This window comes from Colletotrichum aenigma (assembly GCF_013390185.1).
Source record: "Colletotrichum aenigma strain Cg56 chromosome Unknown KSG_Cg56_contig02, whole genome shotgun sequence".
NCBI lineage: Eukaryota > Fungi > Ascomycota > Sordariomycetes > Glomerellales > Glomerellaceae > Colletotrichum > Colletotrichum aenigma.
In genome coordinates, this window is record NW_023500908.1 from 5,688,854 (window position 1) to 5,707,233 (window position 18,380).

Below are 18,380 nucleotides of genomic sequence, written 5' to 3' on the forward strand. Positions count from 1 at the left end.
GGTAATGCACTCTTTGACGAGCTCCTTCACAATGTAATGCATTTTTGCATTTGTCGCCATGTAATACCCGGCAAAGAAACAACATCGAGGGTGGGTATTTAGGTAAAAGCCAAGCTATATTGGTTGTGGCGCGGCACTATGAGTTGTCAGTCATGCCAGCTTTAGCACCTACCTAGGTATCCGTAGCTTTCTTTACCTTAGGTACTCAAAGTTGCCGCCCAAGGTGCATGCACCCAAGTAAAATCAACGGCGAACCCGCCGCCCGGCCGCCCTCCTTCAGTGACAGTCGCCCGATGTGATGCCCTGAGACTGAAGAGAAGAGAAGAGAAAAACAGGGGGACCGACTACCCTGCCCGCCCTGTCCGCCTGTTCCATCGCAGTGCCTGAAGCATTCAAGAGGCCGGATGCGTCAGTGATCCCGACTGCCCTCCAGCGCAGCATTTACTTGCCCTGTCCAGAGGTAGCCCTGGTCTCGGTGTCGACGGGTACCGGCCCTCTCGGATAAGATACCGTAACGCCCCCCAAAAACACAGCCGCCGCAACGGTACCGTTCCCTCTCCACAATGTCTTGCCATTGTTGAAACTGTTAGCGCCCGGCGACGACGACAGCGAGGCTGCCCTCCACCACGGACCATCGTCCTTTCACAAGACGGCAGCACAGCATACGGCACCACAAATCTGTTCTACTCTACCTCTCTTTTCCTCTCTTTTCCTCAAAGACGCCTTTTGGCTGCCCCCGCCATTCTTCCAACCCACCGAAAGCCCTCTGCTCTATTCAAGGAAACATGCACACTGCAGACCGCCCTGCAGCTGCGCTTGCAACGTACTACTAAAGCGTCCCGTCGCCTGCCACCCATGACGATCCCGCCGCCGATTGTCGTCGTCTCCGAGTCCCGTCCTCCGTACCTTGATCGCTCCGAATCCTCCCACCACCACCACCGTCACTCCTCGAATCTACCAACCCAAATCACAACAACATCTCCCGCGACCGACCGAGCAGCCGCGCGTGCAGCGACATGATCCAACTTCCACACCCATCCCCCAGATACCGTTCCTCGTTCACATGAGTTCGACGGCCTCCTCAGCCACCAGAACCGTCCTCGGCGGCGGCGGTCCTGCCATGTCCAACGGCACCTCTCTACACTCCTTCGCCATGGGCGGAGACGGGGGACCGGCCGGCCGCGGCGCCAAACAACCCCTACCCCATATAGACGACCTCACCTCCGCCTCCCCCGATGTCGACATGAAGCTACCCTTGCGCAAGATCCTCGAGAGGGGCGACAATGCCATGCGACAAGCCGAGACCTTCCGCGACTTTGGCAGACCAGATCTCGCCTTCAAGGAGTACCTGAAGGCCTCCTTGATTGCCATTCGATATGTGCCTCAACACCCCGATGCCCTGGCCGTGAGGGGCGGCCAAGGAGACATGAGCCGCATCTACTCTGCCCTCATGAAGAAGATAGAGTCCCAGCATACAGCCTTTGAAAAGATCAAGGCCGACATCATCGCCGATAACCAAAGAACGGGCGTCCGCCCGACCACCTCGAGACCATCCTCCATCGTCAACGGCCAAGCGAACCGACCCATGTCACCCCAGGGCCAGCCGGGCGCACCACTGATGAGTCCCACGAGAGCCGAGGCCGGTACACAGGTCAATGGCTCGCCGAAGCCGAAACCTGCAGTCCAGCCGAAGCCCCAATCTTTACATGGCAATGTGATACGTTCGGGGGCTGGCACACCGACCCTCAAGAGCAAGGCCGCCGAGGATCTGGCAGCCCGCTTCGCCAATCTTAGAGGACCGGTAGCTTTGCCTGGCCAAGATCCCCGCATACGAACACATCCCCTCGTTCCGGCGAGACCAGCAGGACCGAGGGCGATGCCCGAACCGACCGAGAAACCAAAGGTGGCAGTAGTGACAAGCCTGCCAGACCTGCCAAAGATGCCGGACGCCATCTACAGCCCGGCCAGAGGAACCGTGTCTAATGAAGCGGCCTCCTTGCCCTCAAGTACACCCCGCGGCCTGTTCAGCAGAACGGGCTCCTCAGCCGCGATCAATACCAACAACAAATCGTCTGATTACTTCGCTCAGCCCCAGCCTCAGCCTAATGCCGCTCCTGCTCCAATTCACCGTCCCAGCATCACGATCCCCGAGGGCGACACCATCACTGCCGAGGACCTAATGAGTTTTATAAGAAGGGGCTCCGCAACACTTCAAGTTCTAATCATTGACGTCCGCAGCCGCGACGATTTCGACGAGGGCCACATTCTGTCACAAGCCGTCATCTGCATTGAACCCAATATTTTACTTAGAGAGAACATATCTTCAGAGCAGATCGCCGAAAGCATGGTACTCTCACCCGCGCAGGAATACCACCACTTCGAGAGGAGGGACGCTTTCGACCTGGTGGTTTTCCATGACCAGGACTCAGATGCTATCCCACGATACATTTCTCCTGACATGGACGCAGCCGCACTGTTGTCACTCCAGCGCGCATTAACGTACTTCAATTACGGAAAGGAATTGAAGAATCCCCCCAAGTTGCTCCAGGGAGGCCTGGATGCGTGGACAGATCTAATGGGAAGGGCTGCTTTGGCCACGTCCCAGACAGCTGGTGCTGCTAGGGCCCCTAGGATTCGATCTCCTTTGAAGCCCTCCATCTCCATCTCAAAGCCAGCCAGGCAATACAAAGTCACGCCTTTGAAGCCTGAAGAGGTAAAGCTTTGGGAGGAAACGCTGCACAATGCAGATCTCGAGACTGCGCGCTCTCCTGGGTTCATGCATGTGCGCAGCACTGAAGAGTTTCTGCGCAGATTCCCAGCCGTCTCAGCTGAGCAGGAATCCATGCAGTCACCCATCAGTCCTGAAAAGTCCACGTACAACAATTATCAAAACCATGCCGATATCTACTCTGACCTTCCGTCACCACCTACGCGGCCAGCTCCAGCCGTTCCTCGTCCCAGCTACAGTGGTCTTTCGCAAACGCAGGATGACCATGAGGCTCAAGGCTTGGCTTTCCCAGCGCAAGCTCGAAACCTCAAGCAGGGCCCATTGGCCCGCCCCGACTCTCCATCTGTCGGCGCAGTCAAGGATGGCCATCACATCACAGGTCTCAACAACCCCGGTGTCTGGTGTTACGCCAACAGCTCCATCCAAGCCCTGCGGATGTCGCCTGGTTTTGGCAAGGAGCTGGCCACGTTTGAATGGCAAAACACGTACAAGGTCCCGAAGAAGCCCGATGAGAAGAGCGATCCCCCTCAGCTCATGTCGCGCATCCTATCCAACCTGTTCCACTGGATGGACTCCGGCAAGTTTGCCACCATGAAGGCCCAGACACTGATGGTAAGCCTCCTCACCCGTAAAGATATGCGCTGTACTGACCATTCCTAGGACTACTCTCGATCGGTCTGTGAAAAAAGCCGACTCAAGGACAAGGGTGATGAGTTTGGTGGCGGTCGACAGCAGGATGCTCAAGAATTCATGTCCTGGCTGATGGCCTACCTTCACGATGAGACAAACATGCGAAGAGATCGGGTAGGCGACGAGAACGCAGCATACCCTCAGATGAAGGTTGGCAAGTCGATGCTTCAGGGTGCGTACGAGTGGTGGGGTCACTACCTGAAAACAAACTCGTCCATCGTCGACAGGTACTGGCGTGGCTTGGAACTCTCGACCGTGGTGTGTTCAAGATGCAACAACCGCACTTACAGCTTTGCGACATTCGACTTCATCTCGGTGCCTATCAACAGCAACACACAAACGATTGAAGACTGCCTGAAATCATACCTCGAGCCGGAGTTTATTGATGATTACAAGTGCGATACCTGCAACATGAACGTTCGGGGCCAAAAGCAAATCGCGCTCGCCCGTCTGCCGGAGCTGTTGTGCGTGTGCTTCCGACGCTTCGACTACGACAACACCGGCCAGGTGCAGAAGAAGCGGGACATGATCACATGGGACTTTGAAAACCTGAACCTCGACCAGTTCTTCATCCCGCCCGAGGAACGCAATACCGTCGGGCCCCCGCTCGACGAAAAGTTCGAGCTGCCCTTCGATTACGAATGCTACGCCGTCATCATCCACACCGGCACCAACATCACCAGCGGTCACTACTACTCCTACGTCCGCGAACCCCAGAACCCCGACCCGCACGCTTGGCACCGCATCAACGACGCCCGCGTGACCCCGATCCGCATCGACGGCACGGGCCGCGGGGGCGACGCCAGTCGCGAAGTGTTCAAGAAGAGCACCTCCGACGTGCCGTACCTCGTCTTCTTCCGCAGAAAGCAAGGTCGATCCTCGAGACGTTGATTTTTTTCCGCAAGATGTTGTAATAGAGAGAGAATTGGGGAAGATGGGTGAAAAAGGACCAAAGATATGTACATGTGTCGGGAATATCGGCGGGGCAGGAAAGGGGAAACGGGGTGGGGGGCTTTCCAAACCTCATATAGAGCTGAATGACGGCGGGCGATTGCCAGGCATGGAACGACGTTGTCTTTTTTCTACAGTTTGAGTTTCTTCAAGCGCTTCTTCCAAAGCATGGCGTATGGTTCGATTTTGGAAGGGGAGGGGGGTTTATCTTGCCTGTCACATTGGGGTCGGACAGGATACTTTTACTTGCTCTTTTTCGGGATGAGGTCATGACAAAACATTAGTTCTATGGGAATGAGAACCGCACATTTCACGGGACTGCTCTAGGCTTGGTGAATGACTTGAGTGACATGTGTAGACGAGAACATGGGTGAATCTACAACTGCGCCATGACGTCCTTCTGAAGCCCAGACTAGCTATTGTCTTGCTGGAGAAGTGTTTCTTATTATCGAGCAAACCTCACGTTTTGTATGAGTGTTCTCTGAGCCAAGGAGCGAACATTCTTCAGCGTCCTGACATAGAATAGCCATCTACGGAGGCCATCCAGCATCTTGAAGTAAAGAACACGCTGTTCCTGCCGAGGGGTCGGCCAGAGGTAGCAGGTTTTGTGAGATGGGATTTATCAAATCTATCTATTCAAAATCGAGCCCCCGTGGTTGGATGGCACGCGATGCCGTTGTGAACCTGATGGAAGCAGATGCCCTACCGTCAATATCTAAACTCTAGTATAATGTTTTGATTTAGCCGCTGGAAATTTGCTCATGTCGGACCATGGCAGTTGTGGTAGAGGCCTTTGAGAATCTAGTGAGAAGGATGTAAGTCGGATATGCCCAAGTTCATTTTGGTATCCGTATAACTTTTCTCGACACACCACCCACCTCCCACCCACAAACCCTCACGACAACCCCATCCCACCGTCCCCTCCATCCAATCTCCTCATGCGCCCCCTCGCAAACCCCAAAGGCCACCCCAAATACCCCTTCAACTCCCCCGGCAGCCCCTCCTCGATCCCCTCCAGCCAAGCCAGCGTCACCCTCGCCCGGAACCGTCCCTCGCGGCTCCGCCCTCTGCGGTGGTTGATCATCTCGACTACCTGCGCGAGCAGGAAGAAGTGCCCCAGCAGGATCCGCGCGGCGTGGTTCCCGGGCGCGCTGAACCGCACGAAGTCGTCGCTGCTCATCTCACCGAGGCGGTTGTACATGGCCGCGAACTCGAGGTACGCTGCTGTCTGGTTAATACCCTCCCTAATTCCCACGGGGGCCAGAAACACTCACCATCCTCAGACCCAGCGATCGCAAGCCCGACAACCCTCTTCATCCCCGCCAGGTACTCGACCTCGCACACGCTCCCGCACAGCGCCCCGACGTCCCGCAGACTGCCCACGAACCCGTCAAGAACCTCCCGCCGCTCTGCCTCTCTGACGTCCTCCAGCCTGGAGGCTCTGCTGGGGTGGTCCGGCTGCAGCAGCGACCGGAAGCCCGAGACGTAGCCCGGGCCCGAGAACTCACGGAACGCAGAGTCGGGGAACGAGGGCATCGCGTTGTCGGCGACGACATGGCCTTTTTACTTTCATTTGAGCATCACGTATACACACACAGAGAAGGGCAGAGGGAGAGACTTACACCCCCGAACCATGGCCACGAAATCCCCCATCCCGTCAACCATGTACCCGGCCTGGAACGTCAACGCCATCATCGCCGCAAACGCCGCGTCCCCGTCGACCCTGCTCAGCCGCCCGGCAGACAGCTTGTCGTTGAGCGCGCGTATCGCTCGCACCCTGTGCCCCAACGCCTGCCGCTCCATCACGCGCATCCCTGACGACAAGGAGACGGAGCCGCTGCCGCTGCCGCCGCCGCCGCCGCCCGAAGTACTACACAGAGCAAGATGTGATGCGCCGAGGGCCAACACCGCGTGCATCAAAAAGTCGTACTTTCCCCCCATCTGTCAGTCCACCAGAAAGATAAAGCATAGTAGTCCGTAAGGAAGCACACAAAACTCACCTTATGCGCCATCCTCGCGACAGCCCTCCACACCTCCCCTCCCCCGACGGGCAAAGGCGGGATAGCATCCAGCATAAAGTGCTGAAAGAACCTCAAGTCCTCCATCCCAAACACAGGCGGCGGCGAACCCCCTATTCCCATCACCATCTCCCTCTCCTCATCCTCACCGTCGCCGCTACTACTATCCCCCACCCACATCGTCACCACCCGTCTCCTCCCGGAACCCGCCCCCAGGTGCCTCTTCGCAGGCCACGCCCACTCGCAAACAAGCCCCATCCTCAGACACCCCTCACACTCGGGCCGCCGCTCCGAGCACTTGACCCGTCGCCTCTTGCACCCGATACACCCGTTCCGCGACTTGGTGTGCCCCTTCCTCGGGGCGCCGCCGCCGCCCCGGCGGTGCTTCACGGGATCGTCATTCTCACTCGCCGTGGTCGAGCGGTGATCTCGTTGGTGGTGTGGTTCCTCCGCAGACTCCTTCTCATCGTCCCTCCTCCGATTCGCAAAGTCACTCATTCTCTACCAGGGGGGCCAAGGATCCTGAATGCCAAGATAAAGAAGTTGGAAGAATCAATAAACGGACGCCGCACTCATGCACGGCAACGCCCAAAAGAAAGAAAATGCAATGAGAGAATGAATATATTAGTAGCTGCTTCCAACCCCGTCCAACGAACTTGGACCAGAAAAAAACATGGAATCTGACTTATCAGACTGCGCCGCCTGACGAAAGTAACATACCTACTCGAGGCTACCAACAGCAGGTCTGCTTATGGACCGCGCCACGATTCCTTCGGCTTCCCTTCTTCGGGCCGCGTAACCCCCGGTGGCTTATTTCCATCTCCAGGAACTCGCAGCTTCAACATTCGTTGACAAGACAAAGCCACATACGAGAACCACTCTCTCAAATAAGTCAAAAGACGATGCACACTCACTCCCATCGCCTTCCTTCACCCAAACACGCCCATCAATGAATAATTCATCCTTCCATCCTCCCGCCCTCCCTCGCCCTGTCAAACCTCCTTCCGCCCCCTATTTTCATCTTGTCAAAACTCACACGCCTCCCGCTCCAACGTTTTCCCCCCATCGCGCTCCACACCGGCCTTGCCTTGCCCGGACAACTAACTAGATACAAAAACGACATAAATACACCCGCCATCGGGAAGAGAAAAGAAACGCCCCCGGACGCCCTTATCGATTCACACTTAAATACCACCGAGATGAGCGTCGCGGTTCACCCCCAGCTTAGCGCCGCAAGTCACAATACGGGAATGGCTGGCTGGACAAGCCACGCCCCAACCACGATCTCCTCTCAACCGCGACTACCGTTTTTACTTGCTTTTCCCTGTCCTAATACGCCGTGAAATTCCAAGGTGACGCGCACGTATTGTTGCTTGTGTGAATCAGCTGTGGGGAAAAAAGCAACCGTCTCGGAAGTTGGTGCCGTAAATTGTAGTGAAATGCTGGTTTTATACACTACCAAAAGAAGAGGCCCAGATGCACCGCCAGCAGCATCTCTAGGCACACTCTTCCTCACTTGCTCATTGCAAAACAACACGGCATATGGGGAATCGTTTTGGAGGAGTTCGTCTTGATTATACACACTATTCCCACATCTCTCATAAGACCCTGCCCGTTCTAGATATGGCGCCTCGCCTGCTTGTTTTTGCAAGATTCAAAGAAAAATTACACGTTCCCCTCCAAAAATGACAAGAGATATTAAGGAAAGTTATGTGTGTACCAGTTTGGTAGTTGGTATCGACGCTAAGTCCCCCTCATGGCGAGGGCGGTTGATGTTGCTGCAAATGCGTCTCCTCCGTCGGCGATCCCATAGACACATCCTCCCCGTCCACGAACGCGGCCGCCGTAGCCGCAGCCTCCCTCAGATCGTTGCGCGCAGAGAATCGCCGGATGGACCGTGACGAGCAGTCGGAGTACCGCCTCATGGCATTTCTCTCGCCCGAGCCGGAAGGTTTCCTCTCGGGCGTGCTGGCGGAAGACATCATGGGCTGGTGCTCCTCCCTGGTCGGCGGAACTGTGCCGTCATTCCTGAGCGTCATGGCAGACCACCGCTCTCCGTGCGGGTTGGGGTTGGCGGGCTTCAAGAGGAAGGATCGGTGTGCTTCGGAGGGGCTGCGAGGCGGCTGGCTGTCCCTGTTGATCGAGAACGGGGCCTCGCTAAGGAGTGCCTTCTGGGCGGCTCTCTCTTCGGCGTAGCGGTGAATCGGCTCTACGCCCTCCAGGGCCTCCGTCTCTTGGATGTTTTCAAACGTGGGCGAAGCCTTTGCGCCGCCAAATCCTGAGCCGCGCTTGTCGTTGGGGTCGCGGATGGGCGCCGGCTCCCTGAGAGTCATTGCCGACCATCTGGCGGTGTCGCGTTTCTTGCTGAGGCCGTTCTTCTCGTTGAGCTGGTCGTCACTTGCGGCAGCGTCCTTCAGGGTCATGGCAGACGACCACCGCTCGCTGTTTCGGAAGCTCGGTGGGATCATGGGGACAGGCTCGATCGGTTCGTCCATGGTGCGTTTGCCCTTCTCGCTGGCGCTGGAAGACGATCCCGCAATGGAAGCGTTGTGGCTGGCCGTCTTCTTAAGCTCGTCTTCCTTGCTCGGTACATCCTTGTCGCTTGCGGACTCGCCCTCCAGCCTGAGGGTGAGGTAGGTGACGCCGGACGGGTAGTAGCCCTCCTCGATGGCGCGGGTAAGATCGTAGCGGGCCTGGTCGCTGATGGAGCGCTCGAGGCGGAGCTTCTTCATGTTCTCGGCGTCGACTGTCTCCTCCCAAGTCTTCTGGAACATGAGGGCGATCTCGTTGACGAGCAGGAGAATGTAGCAGGCAATGAGAACGCCAAGGTCCTGAAGCTGGTGAGTAGTCGGGTAGTCGGAGCCGGCACGTCTGGCCTGCGGATTGGCCTGTCCCGCCTTTACGATGGTCACAAACTTAATAGAGGTGACGGCGATGCTCATGATCCAGAAGATGATGTTGGCTGGCTGCCAATTGCGAATGCGGCGCTGGAAACCCCGGGTGGACTGCATGACGGCGCAGACACCACAGCCCGCAAAAACAAACGGGAGCAGGCCGACGCCAAAGTTGATGGATGCCAGCCTACCAATTTCCATGGCCTCCATCATGAAAACGACGAGGATGGTGAAGTAATAGAACGACAGTTGGGCGTGTCTCTGCCATTCGTGCTTCACTTCATACCGCTTGATCTTGTCCACGACGAGGACGGGAACGACAAAGTGAAAGAGTGCAAACGTGACAATGATACGGATCCATGCTGGCAAAGGCACAACAACACTGTCGAAAAAACACGATGATGGTAGAGGACCGAACTTTGAATGAGCCACCTGTGTGAAGCGTTAGCTGGAGCAGCCCTTGATTCTAGTCAAGCAAGGGAAGGCGACTTACGATCCCTTCAGGGCGGATACCACACAACCCCGACATGATTGCTTCAAGTGAGAGGCAGCGTTTTGGTTGGGCGCCGGTCACCTCTCGAAATCAAACGGGAGAAAGGACAGGAGTTCATCTCGAAGAGGGCGGCTGCGACGTAACTCTATCTTAATACAATGAATGGCACGTCGGAGGTGCGCACGCTTGGCGTGTCTTTGGGCGTCTATGAGCGGTCCATGTGGTGCTGCCGGGCTGGGACTGTCTCTGGGACAATGAGAGACACGGCATGCGGTTCTTGCTGTGGCTCTGGGCTCCACGCTCGGGGCTTGCAGAAGGGGGCGTTTCATTGTTGTGACAGTGGTGACGACGAGTATATTTCGAGAGCTGTGCTCATGGTCGAGCGGCCCTGCAGGTCCTCGGTTGGTGATGGCTAATTGGCCGGTAGGGAGAGACACACGAGGCGGACTATAGGATGTGTCCGATGGGGGAAGTCCATTCTAGAATTGAGATGGCCGTTGGCTGCAGAGCTCGACATTTGGCTGGCGGGCGCCCGGCAGCGCCGCCGGAAGGGGTTCACAAGTCTGTGTCCGCAGAGTGCAGTCGTCTGCGAGACTACCTTACTGTTCATTCGTACTCCGTGTAGTACAGTCCAGAGTAGGCCGAGAAAGGATGAGGCTAACACACGGCCCCTTGCCTTGGTCCAGGGGCGTGTGTGGACGAAGAGTGCCGAGCGGTGCTGTTTTAGGGCCAAAGTAAAAGCCGTTAGCCCAGCGTAGCTGCGTAGATCCCGCTTAGCCTCAATGACGGTGGCGGACGCTGGGGAGACGTGCCAGGCGTGTTTATCAAAGCTGGCGATCCGGGACACGTGCCAGTGCTGGCGTATTGAGCCCCAGCCTTGCCCATCCAAGGCTCATGATGCCGCATACACATACATGGCTCATACGCCTGCCCTTTCGGATTGGGGTTCCCGAGTGGATCTCCGGCTGCAAGACACAAGACAAAGGCAGAGACGGTTTCCTCATAGCCGGGTCGTCCGATCCGTCTAGTACAATCGCTCGGCCGGTTAGGGTGTGAAGACCCAAGATTGCGATAGCCCGGATGATGCTATAAATTGCTTCTCGACCGGCTGCCACACGATGAACTCTCACCGCGCGGTCCCGAAGTCGACGCTGAGCCGCGTCGTGGGTGGTCAACCGCTTGGTTTCCACGGTTTCCGCTGGTTTATTGCTATTTGGCGCTCGCACGGAATAGCATCGTCAGGTTTGTTATTTTCGTGACTTTCCTGAAGACGGAGTTGTAGCAGGAACCTGAGTCGTCGCGACACCGCGAGTCGGAGGTTCGCTTGCCAGAGCTCCGAGCTGGGCGGTTCGCGGCTGTTGCTGCTGTGGTTACTGGCCATAGCTTCCCAGCCGCTACAGGGAAGATTGATGCAGTCCGAGGGCACGCATCAATCACATTGAAGAGCGAAGCTGACTCAGGCGCACGATTCGGCTCGGGAGGATTGAGGGGCGTCAGCATGACATATGTCGGCAGTGTCGGGAAGGTGGGAAGGTGGGAATAACCTCAGCAGCGCTGGCTGCGGTAGACGCAGGGCAAAAGAGAGAATTAAGAGTTGGGAAGGTGTTCGGGCGGTCCGCTGGAAATGTGCGATGAACCAAACTCTGATGGAATGGCATGGCATGGTGGGATGGATCCCGGAGAAAAGCAGCGAAACGCCGTTTCCAACGGCGGCTCCGTACCCAGAAACAAGGCAGGGTTTCCGTAGCGGTGGACCGGTCAAATACGACGGTTTGCCCCGCGAGGAGCCTCTTTTCTGCTCACTCGCCTCGGTTGTCGGTGCTCGCGTGTTACATGTGTCAGCCACAGAGAACGATATTCGCACGTGAGTGTGGCAGCAAGCTCTGAAGGACCGCTATTGAGCGATGCTGGAAAGTGGCGCCGAGCAAGCAGCTTGGGTAAAAGGACAGTTGAAGCCGTGTTTCCGTGGTCTCTGGGGGCGCTGGTGTTGCGATGCGAGTGGGATGCGGCGGTTCTGCTGCGAGGAGAGTCAAAAATCTGCAGGACACAATCAAACAATGCCCGTCTGGATATTGAACGTGTGGATCGGTCTTCTTCATTGGGGGGTTGAGCCGCTGATTGGAACCGAGTCCCCTGCTGTAATCCCTGGCTGCCGGGCATATCGAGTCGAGAACCCTTGCCGATCCTGATGACAGAAAGCCGGCGTCATTTTCATGTGCTTGCGGCAGCTCTGTCAGAAGTCTTTGGCTGCTATGCCTAGTTAATGTGCCATATGGAGTGTTGCATTGTTGAGTGTTGTTGGGGACAAGTCCTGGGAGAAAACAAGTCATTGGATGTCAAGGGACGGACTTGTTGAGACTTGAGAGCAGGTAGGTGCTTGGGGAGGGAAGAACGTTGCTGTTGCTGACTAGTTGGAGAGCGTATGGCATTTGTCGCAATTGTTTTCCGATCCCGCATCGCCTTGGCTCCCCTCCAAGAGCTGCCAAGTGCAGAGTCAGCCCCATGTTCCCCCCTCTTTTTATCCGCACACTAGCGTTGGCTTCGGGGATAGGCAGGAGGGACCTGGTGCTGACTAGATGCTGCTGCAGCCCGGCTGGTCCAATCGAGAGGCCATCTCAGCATTGGAGCTTCCCTCCTTGCTGCTGCTGCCACCATTCCGCCTCTTGCCTCTTACTTCGGAGGGCTGGCCGGCTGAGACGTGATCTCGTGCCGCCGAGGCATCGCCCGGAATCGGTAGGAGAGTCGTCCGAGACGGATAGCTTGCCTAGACTGGAAACCCCAGAGATGATGGATGGCGGCTGTGACGGCGACGGACTCTTGTCGTCGGGAGCTGTGCCGCGGTGTACGCGGCCACGAGTCTTGCTCTCAACCTGCCACCTGATGCCTCATGGCCATGGATGTTCAACGCTGTGTCGTGTCCGCAGGTTCCGTGCCTCTGTCAGCCCAGTGTACATAGTAAAGCTGTCCCCAACTTGCGGTTGGGTGTTGACGTGTTACGTCGTCAAGCGCCTCAGCATGCGGCTGCAGCCAAGGCATCGGCGGGTTTCTGAGTACTTGCAGGCCGTCATGTTTTCGCGGGCGCCCACAGCAGGAGGGCATGTATTCTCGCCGACGACGTCCTGCATGGAGCTCCCTCTAGCGGCGCAGCATTCCCTGTCCGCGGGCATGGATGGTTGGTTCAACGGGCCCTGGAGCTGTGAGGGGAGCATGAAAGATACTCAGATAGCTGTACCTTAGCTAGTTAGGGGGGCCCACGTACCCGTACCAGCCAGTGGCGGATCTCCCTTCCCTGAGGCACCCACCCATCCATCACCACCTTCCACAGCAGCGCGCAGCATTACGGATACAGCTCAACTGCTGCAAGGTAGCCAGCCCAGCCATAATACCCTGTGACGCAATTAAAGGCCCGTCGCCCTTTTTTTCCTTCTCTTTCGCAACAGCTTAACTTTGCGCTTCTGCCCTGCCCGCACCCAAAGGCCGCACCGCAACGTCTCCGACAGCCCAGGTTCGGCGTGCACCTTGAGCAACACCACACGCGACGATAAGAGAAGAGAAACCGAGTATCCGAAACAGCCACAACCTACAAAGGTTCAGCCCCAACCTTGACATTCGTGCTACATACATTTCTACGAATACTCCTAGCTCCAGCTTCTGTCTCCCTCCCTCCAGCCTTGCAAGCCTCAACCACTCGGAAACCTGCGTCTTACCCCAGATTTCCTCCCCCAATCCCTCCGACCACCTACTTAGTAACTCTTCGACTCCCTTCGGTCTGACCGTCATCCCGCCCTCCGATCCCTCATCCTCGCCCTCTTCCGCCGTCGCCGCTATCCCGCACGCTCGCCAGCAGCTCTTAATCAGTCCTAAGCTCTCCCACCATTCCGTCCATCACCACTGCCGTCGTCGTCGTCGTCGCCGCCGTCTTCGCCGGCTTCTTCCTCGTCAAATCCCCTCCCCCGCTCTCCGATTTAGCAGCAGTAACACCCACCGCCAACATGTCGTGGACCACGCGTATCGCGCCTCTGTACCCGGTGCACAAACCTCCCTACACAGTCGAGGCGCCCGGTTACGAGCGCGTCGAGGGCGAGACCCTCCCCCGCCGTCACTGGAAGGCCAAAGATGCCCTCCGTACTCAGCCCCATCCCGAGATCCACACAATGTACGATATCGTGAAGCGAAGCGCTCGCGTCTACCCTAACGAGCCCGCCGTCGGCACCCGGAAGCTCGTGCACTTGCACAGGGAGAAGAAGATGGTCCCCAAGAACGTCGACGGTGAGGTCAGGCAGGTCGAGAAGGAGTGGCAGTTCTTCGAGCTGTCTAAATTCTCCTACCTGACCTATACTGAATTCCAGACCTACATCCTGCAGCTTGGTTCAGGTCTGCGCAGGTTGGGTCTGGGCAAAGAGAGCAGACTTCATCTCTTTGCTACTACTTCGTACGTCCGAGAGCCCCCCGTTCCCCTCCCATCCCGCCTTTTTCACGGCCCCGAGCACCATCGCAGTAACCGTCCCTAAGAGAAGAGGCTAACTTAAATCTCCGGGAACCTAGCGCCAACTGGATGGCCCTGTCCCACGCCTGCGGTTCGCAGTCCATGTCCATCGTTACCGCATACGACACCCTCGGTGCTAGTGGTGTCGAGCACTCCCTCCTCGAGTCCAGTGCAGATGCCATGTATCTGGACCCTCACCTGCTCAAGACGGCAAGTGGGGGCATCAAGAAGGCCGAAAACCTCAAGTTTGTCATCTACAATGACAACTGCATCTTCACCCAGGGTGGTGAGGTCGAGGCTTTCCAGAAGGCCAACCCAGATGTGAAGCTTCTTAGCATTGAGGAGGTGCGCCAGCTGGGCGAGGATAACCCTGTTGATCCTGTAGAGGCCAAGCCCGAAGACCTCTTCTGCATCATGTACACTTCCGGCTCAACTGGAACGCCAAAGGGTGTCCCAATGACCCACGAGGGCATGGTTGCAGCGAGTAAGTTGAGCTTTTTTATACGTTGAACGAAGAAGTTAACTGTGTTCCCAGTTACTGGTCTCTACACCTGCGTCGAGGAGTGCGTTAGCAGCGCCGAGTACGTCCTAGCATACTTGCCCCTGGCTCACATCTTTGAGCTCGTCCTCGAGAACCTCGTGCTGTTCATTGGCGGTACCCTTGGCTATGGCAACCCTCGAACCCTGTCAGACACGTCCATGAAGAACTCTCCCGGTGACATGCGCGAGTTCCGTCCTACCGCACTCGTCGGCGTGCCCCAAGTCTGGGAGACGGTCAAGAAGGGCGTTGCTGCAAAGGTTAACAGCTCAAGCATCTTCGTCAAGGCCCTCTTCTGGGGTGCCTTCAACTACAAAAGCTTCATGGTCAAGTACGGCCTGCCCTTTGCTACCATCTTCGACAACATCGTCTTTAAGAAAGTTCGCGAACTCACGGGTGGGCGTCTCCGGCTTATTATGAATGGCGCGAGCGGCATCTCGGACGGGACCAAGCACTTCCTGTCCATGACCGTCGCGCCCATGCTCACTGGTTACGGTCTGACCGAGACGGCCGCCAACGGCGCTCTCGGCGACCCACTCGAATACACCTCCACCGCCATCGGCCCCATTCCTGCCGCCGTCGATGTGAAGCTCGTCTCTATCCCGGATCTCAACTACTCCACCGACTCGACCCCGCCCCAGGGTGAAATCTGGATCAAGGGTCCCGCCGTGCTTAAGGAGTACTACAAGAACCCGGAGGAGACGGCCAAGGCCATTACCAAGGATGGCTGGTTCAAGACTGGCGACATTGGCGAGTTCGATCCCGTCGGCCACCTGAAGGTCATCGACCGTGTCAAGAACCTTGTCAAGATGCAGGGTGGTGAGTACATTGCTCTCGAGAAGCTGGAGTCCGTCTACCGCGGCAGCCACTTTGTCCAGAACATCATGGTCTACGGTGACGGCGAGCACTCCCGCGCCATCGCCGTCATCGCCCCCAACGAGAAGGTCCTCGCCGAGGAGGCCCAGAAGCTGGGCGTTGACGAGCACGACATGCACACGAACTCTAAGGTCGTCGACACCGTTCTTAAGGACCTCGTTGGCGCCGGCCGCAAAGCCGGTCTGACTGGCCTCGAGATCGTCGGTGGTGTCGTCCTCGTCGAGGAGGAGTGGACCCCGGACAGCGTAAGTCTCAGTCTGATAGCTGTTTGCCACGCTCATGTTCCAGCTAACATTCATCGCAGGGCCTTGTCACCGCCACACAAAAGCTCAACAGGAGAGTCATTAAGGACAAGTACAAGCAGCGTATGGAGGCGGCCTTCCCCAAGAACTAAACTTCTCCGGAGGCAGTCCAATCGTTGTATTTGCGCTTTTTTGGTGTCTATGGACGGAGTAATAGCAAACGGAAGGGAATGTCCGGGTTGGGAAGCGAGGATGAGGAGACCAGGATCCATTCAAAGCCTGTGTTGGTATCGCGACATGTACTACTACCCATCTTTTTTTCTGCTTATGAATGGAAAACATGTGAGCAACGCCGTACGCGTGAATCAGCAGGATAACAAGACGTACGTTGTGACATGATTAGCCCGCTTGTTCCTAGAGCCGTTACTATGCGAGACTGCATCAGCCTGCCGTTCTGATCGTTCCCTCGACAAGGCCGAGAAGAAGGTAGTTCTCCAGCTGTGCGTGGTCAATAATGGCCCCTACAGACACCTGCTCTTGTAACCTGGTGGCCCGACATGATGCTCACCAGATCACAGGTCACACGGAACAGAGGCACTCTAGAATAGGATTCTGATACAGTTTTCGGGCTGATTCTTCGGCGCCAAGGCAACAACCACGAGTTGCGCTTCGAAAAAACTTGACTTGATGATATTTATCTGCCCCATCGTACCGTATCGTTTATGCCATCGGCAGATAATGTCCCCAAGGGTCAGTCAGTCAGGACACTCGTCACGACTAGGTTTTCGACGGAGCGCTGGGGGTTTAACGTACATACGTCTTGATCATATTATAAAATTAACTGGCTCCTCTCGGTGATATGAGAACACGACGCCGATGCGCTCGCTCGCTCGACGTACATACAGCCTCTTACATATAGTCAACTATTCTGTCGTCTACAAGGGAGCTGCATTTTCCCCTTGGCTCCCACATTCAGTAGGATAGTTACCTAACAGTGTTGATACACCAAGCGGGATGTTTGAGGGCTCACCCATCAAGGTGACAGCTCCCCCCACCGTGGTAGCGATCTGGGAAACATCCAGGATTATCCGGAGAGGTTTATAGCCGGCACTTTCGTCTCGTCTGCTCACACCAAGCTCCTCGTTGCAGAAGCAGTTGGAAAATGGCGGCCTTCAATACGAGATAAGTACCGTACAGCATAACTTATCACAAGTACTAAGACCTGCGCAAGTGCTCGGTGGAAAGGATAAGTAGCGCGGGGCGACGATTGCCAAGTCGACAGACGCAACCACAACACGGCGCAATTGAAGGAGCGTGTAGGGAGAGACGAATGGACGCTGTCGAAGACGAGTTGTCCACAGCAAATGAAAACAAGACAAGGACAGTTCACGGGCGTATGCTCCCACAGCTGCCGAGACATAAGAGACGTCGTGACGAGAATACGCGTGGAGATCTTGACAAGCAAGGAGGCAGGCATCCGGAATCTCCCAACGTTGGAACTGCCCCGATTGCGACGGAAACGATAAGGTAACAACCCCTTGGCCCAAGTTGAAAGCTCGAGGTGTTCGTGAGAACCAAACCAAGACAACGACTTCTCCGAAATCAGAAATAAAAACAAGTAACCTCCGCTCGTCCCCAAATCACGCCAGAACGGTAAAGGTCACGAGAGTCTTCAATCCAATTCTGTCGTTGACGACAATGACGATCACCACCAACCACACACCATCACTCTTCATCACCATCCTCACGATCTCCGTGGGAATCCACCCCGGCCATCCTGCCATCCTAATATTCATCAAGCCCCCTCATCCATACCCCAAGCGCAAGCCGCAAGTACCTGGAACAATGCCACCTCCCTCCCCCTTGTCTACCACCACCAACCCTCTCAAACAAACAAGCTCCTTTGTCCCGTCATTGCCCTCCCGACTTACTGACAAAGACCACAGAACAATGCCAAGAAGGAAAACCCTTTGAGCCACGAGGAAACAATGAGACCCTGGAAAGAAAACCCCGAGAAAAATTCAGCAAGCCACTAGAAACCAAAAAAAGAAAAAGCCACAAACCCCGACTTGATGCACATTACTGACGCAAACGAGACCAAGACAAGCCGTTAGTGGCAATAGGGATCCCATCCATTGAAGTCTTTTCCCCCCAAGGGTCGTATGATGCTTCGGCAGGCTGAGGTCTGGAATCTCAGATCAAAACGCAGCCATTAGGCCAATCGCGCGAGGCACGGAGGGGACGACGGTGGAAATAAGCAAGATCGCGGGTCCGACATCACACATCACGCAGGGGGCGAAAACTTCCTTTTTTTTTTTTTTTTCAAAACTTTCCTCGGCCTGCTCGGCCTGAATGGGGTCATTCCTGTACCTAGTCGAGTCTAGACTAAACCACCTCCTCGGTGATTGCTCCTCTTGTGTGCACGACCTGTAGAGAGTTCCACCTGTGTGGGAAAAGAGACACA

General features: G+C 56.3%; 4 protein-coding genes across 4 annotated transcripts; 2 read left to right on the plus strand and 2 right to left on the minus strand.

Moving 5' to 3' along the window:
- Positions 1–1,063: 1,063 nt before the first annotated feature.
- Usp8 (Ubiquitin carboxyl-terminal hydrolase 8) lies at positions 1,064–4,309 on the plus strand (the record flags this gene model as incomplete). The annotated part of the gene is made up of 2 exons (XM_037318807.1): positions 1,064–3,340; positions 3,389–4,309. The coding sequence occupies 2 exons, from the start codon at positions 1,064–1,066 to the stop codon at positions 4,307–4,309; spliced, it is 3,198 nt and encodes a 1,065-aa protein (XP_037183701.1).
- An 800-nt stretch (positions 4,310–5,109) lies between these two features.
- Positions 5,110–5,905, minus strand: CGCA056_v003551 (uncharacterized protein; the record flags this gene model as incomplete). The annotated part of the gene is made up of 3 exons (XM_037318808.1): positions 5,110–5,170; positions 5,347–5,590; positions 5,644–5,905. The coding sequence occupies 3 exons, from the start codon at positions 5,903–5,905 to the stop codon at positions 5,110–5,112; spliced, it is 567 nt and encodes a 188-aa protein (XP_037183702.1).
- A 2,236-nt stretch (positions 5,906–8,141) lies between these two features.
- Positions 8,142–9,810, minus strand: CGCA056_v003552 (uncharacterized protein; the record flags this gene model as incomplete). The annotated part of the gene is made up of 2 exons (XM_037318809.1): positions 8,142–9,713; positions 9,775–9,810. 2 exons carry the CDS (start codon positions 9,808–9,810, stop codon positions 8,142–8,144), a joined length of 1,608 nt encoding a protein of 535 aa, XP_037183703.1.
- Positions 9,811–13,766: 3,956 nt separating this feature from the next.
- On the plus strand, positions 13,767–16,068 carry FUM16 (Acyl-CoA synthetase FUM16; the record flags this gene model as incomplete). The annotated part of the gene is made up of 4 exons (XM_037318810.1): positions 13,767–14,206; positions 14,320–14,744; positions 14,796–15,919; positions 15,979–16,068. The coding sequence occupies 4 exons, from the start codon at positions 13,767–13,769 to the stop codon at positions 16,066–16,068; spliced, it is 2,079 nt and encodes a 692-aa protein (XP_037183704.1).
- Positions 16,069–18,380: the final 2,312 nt, after the last annotated feature.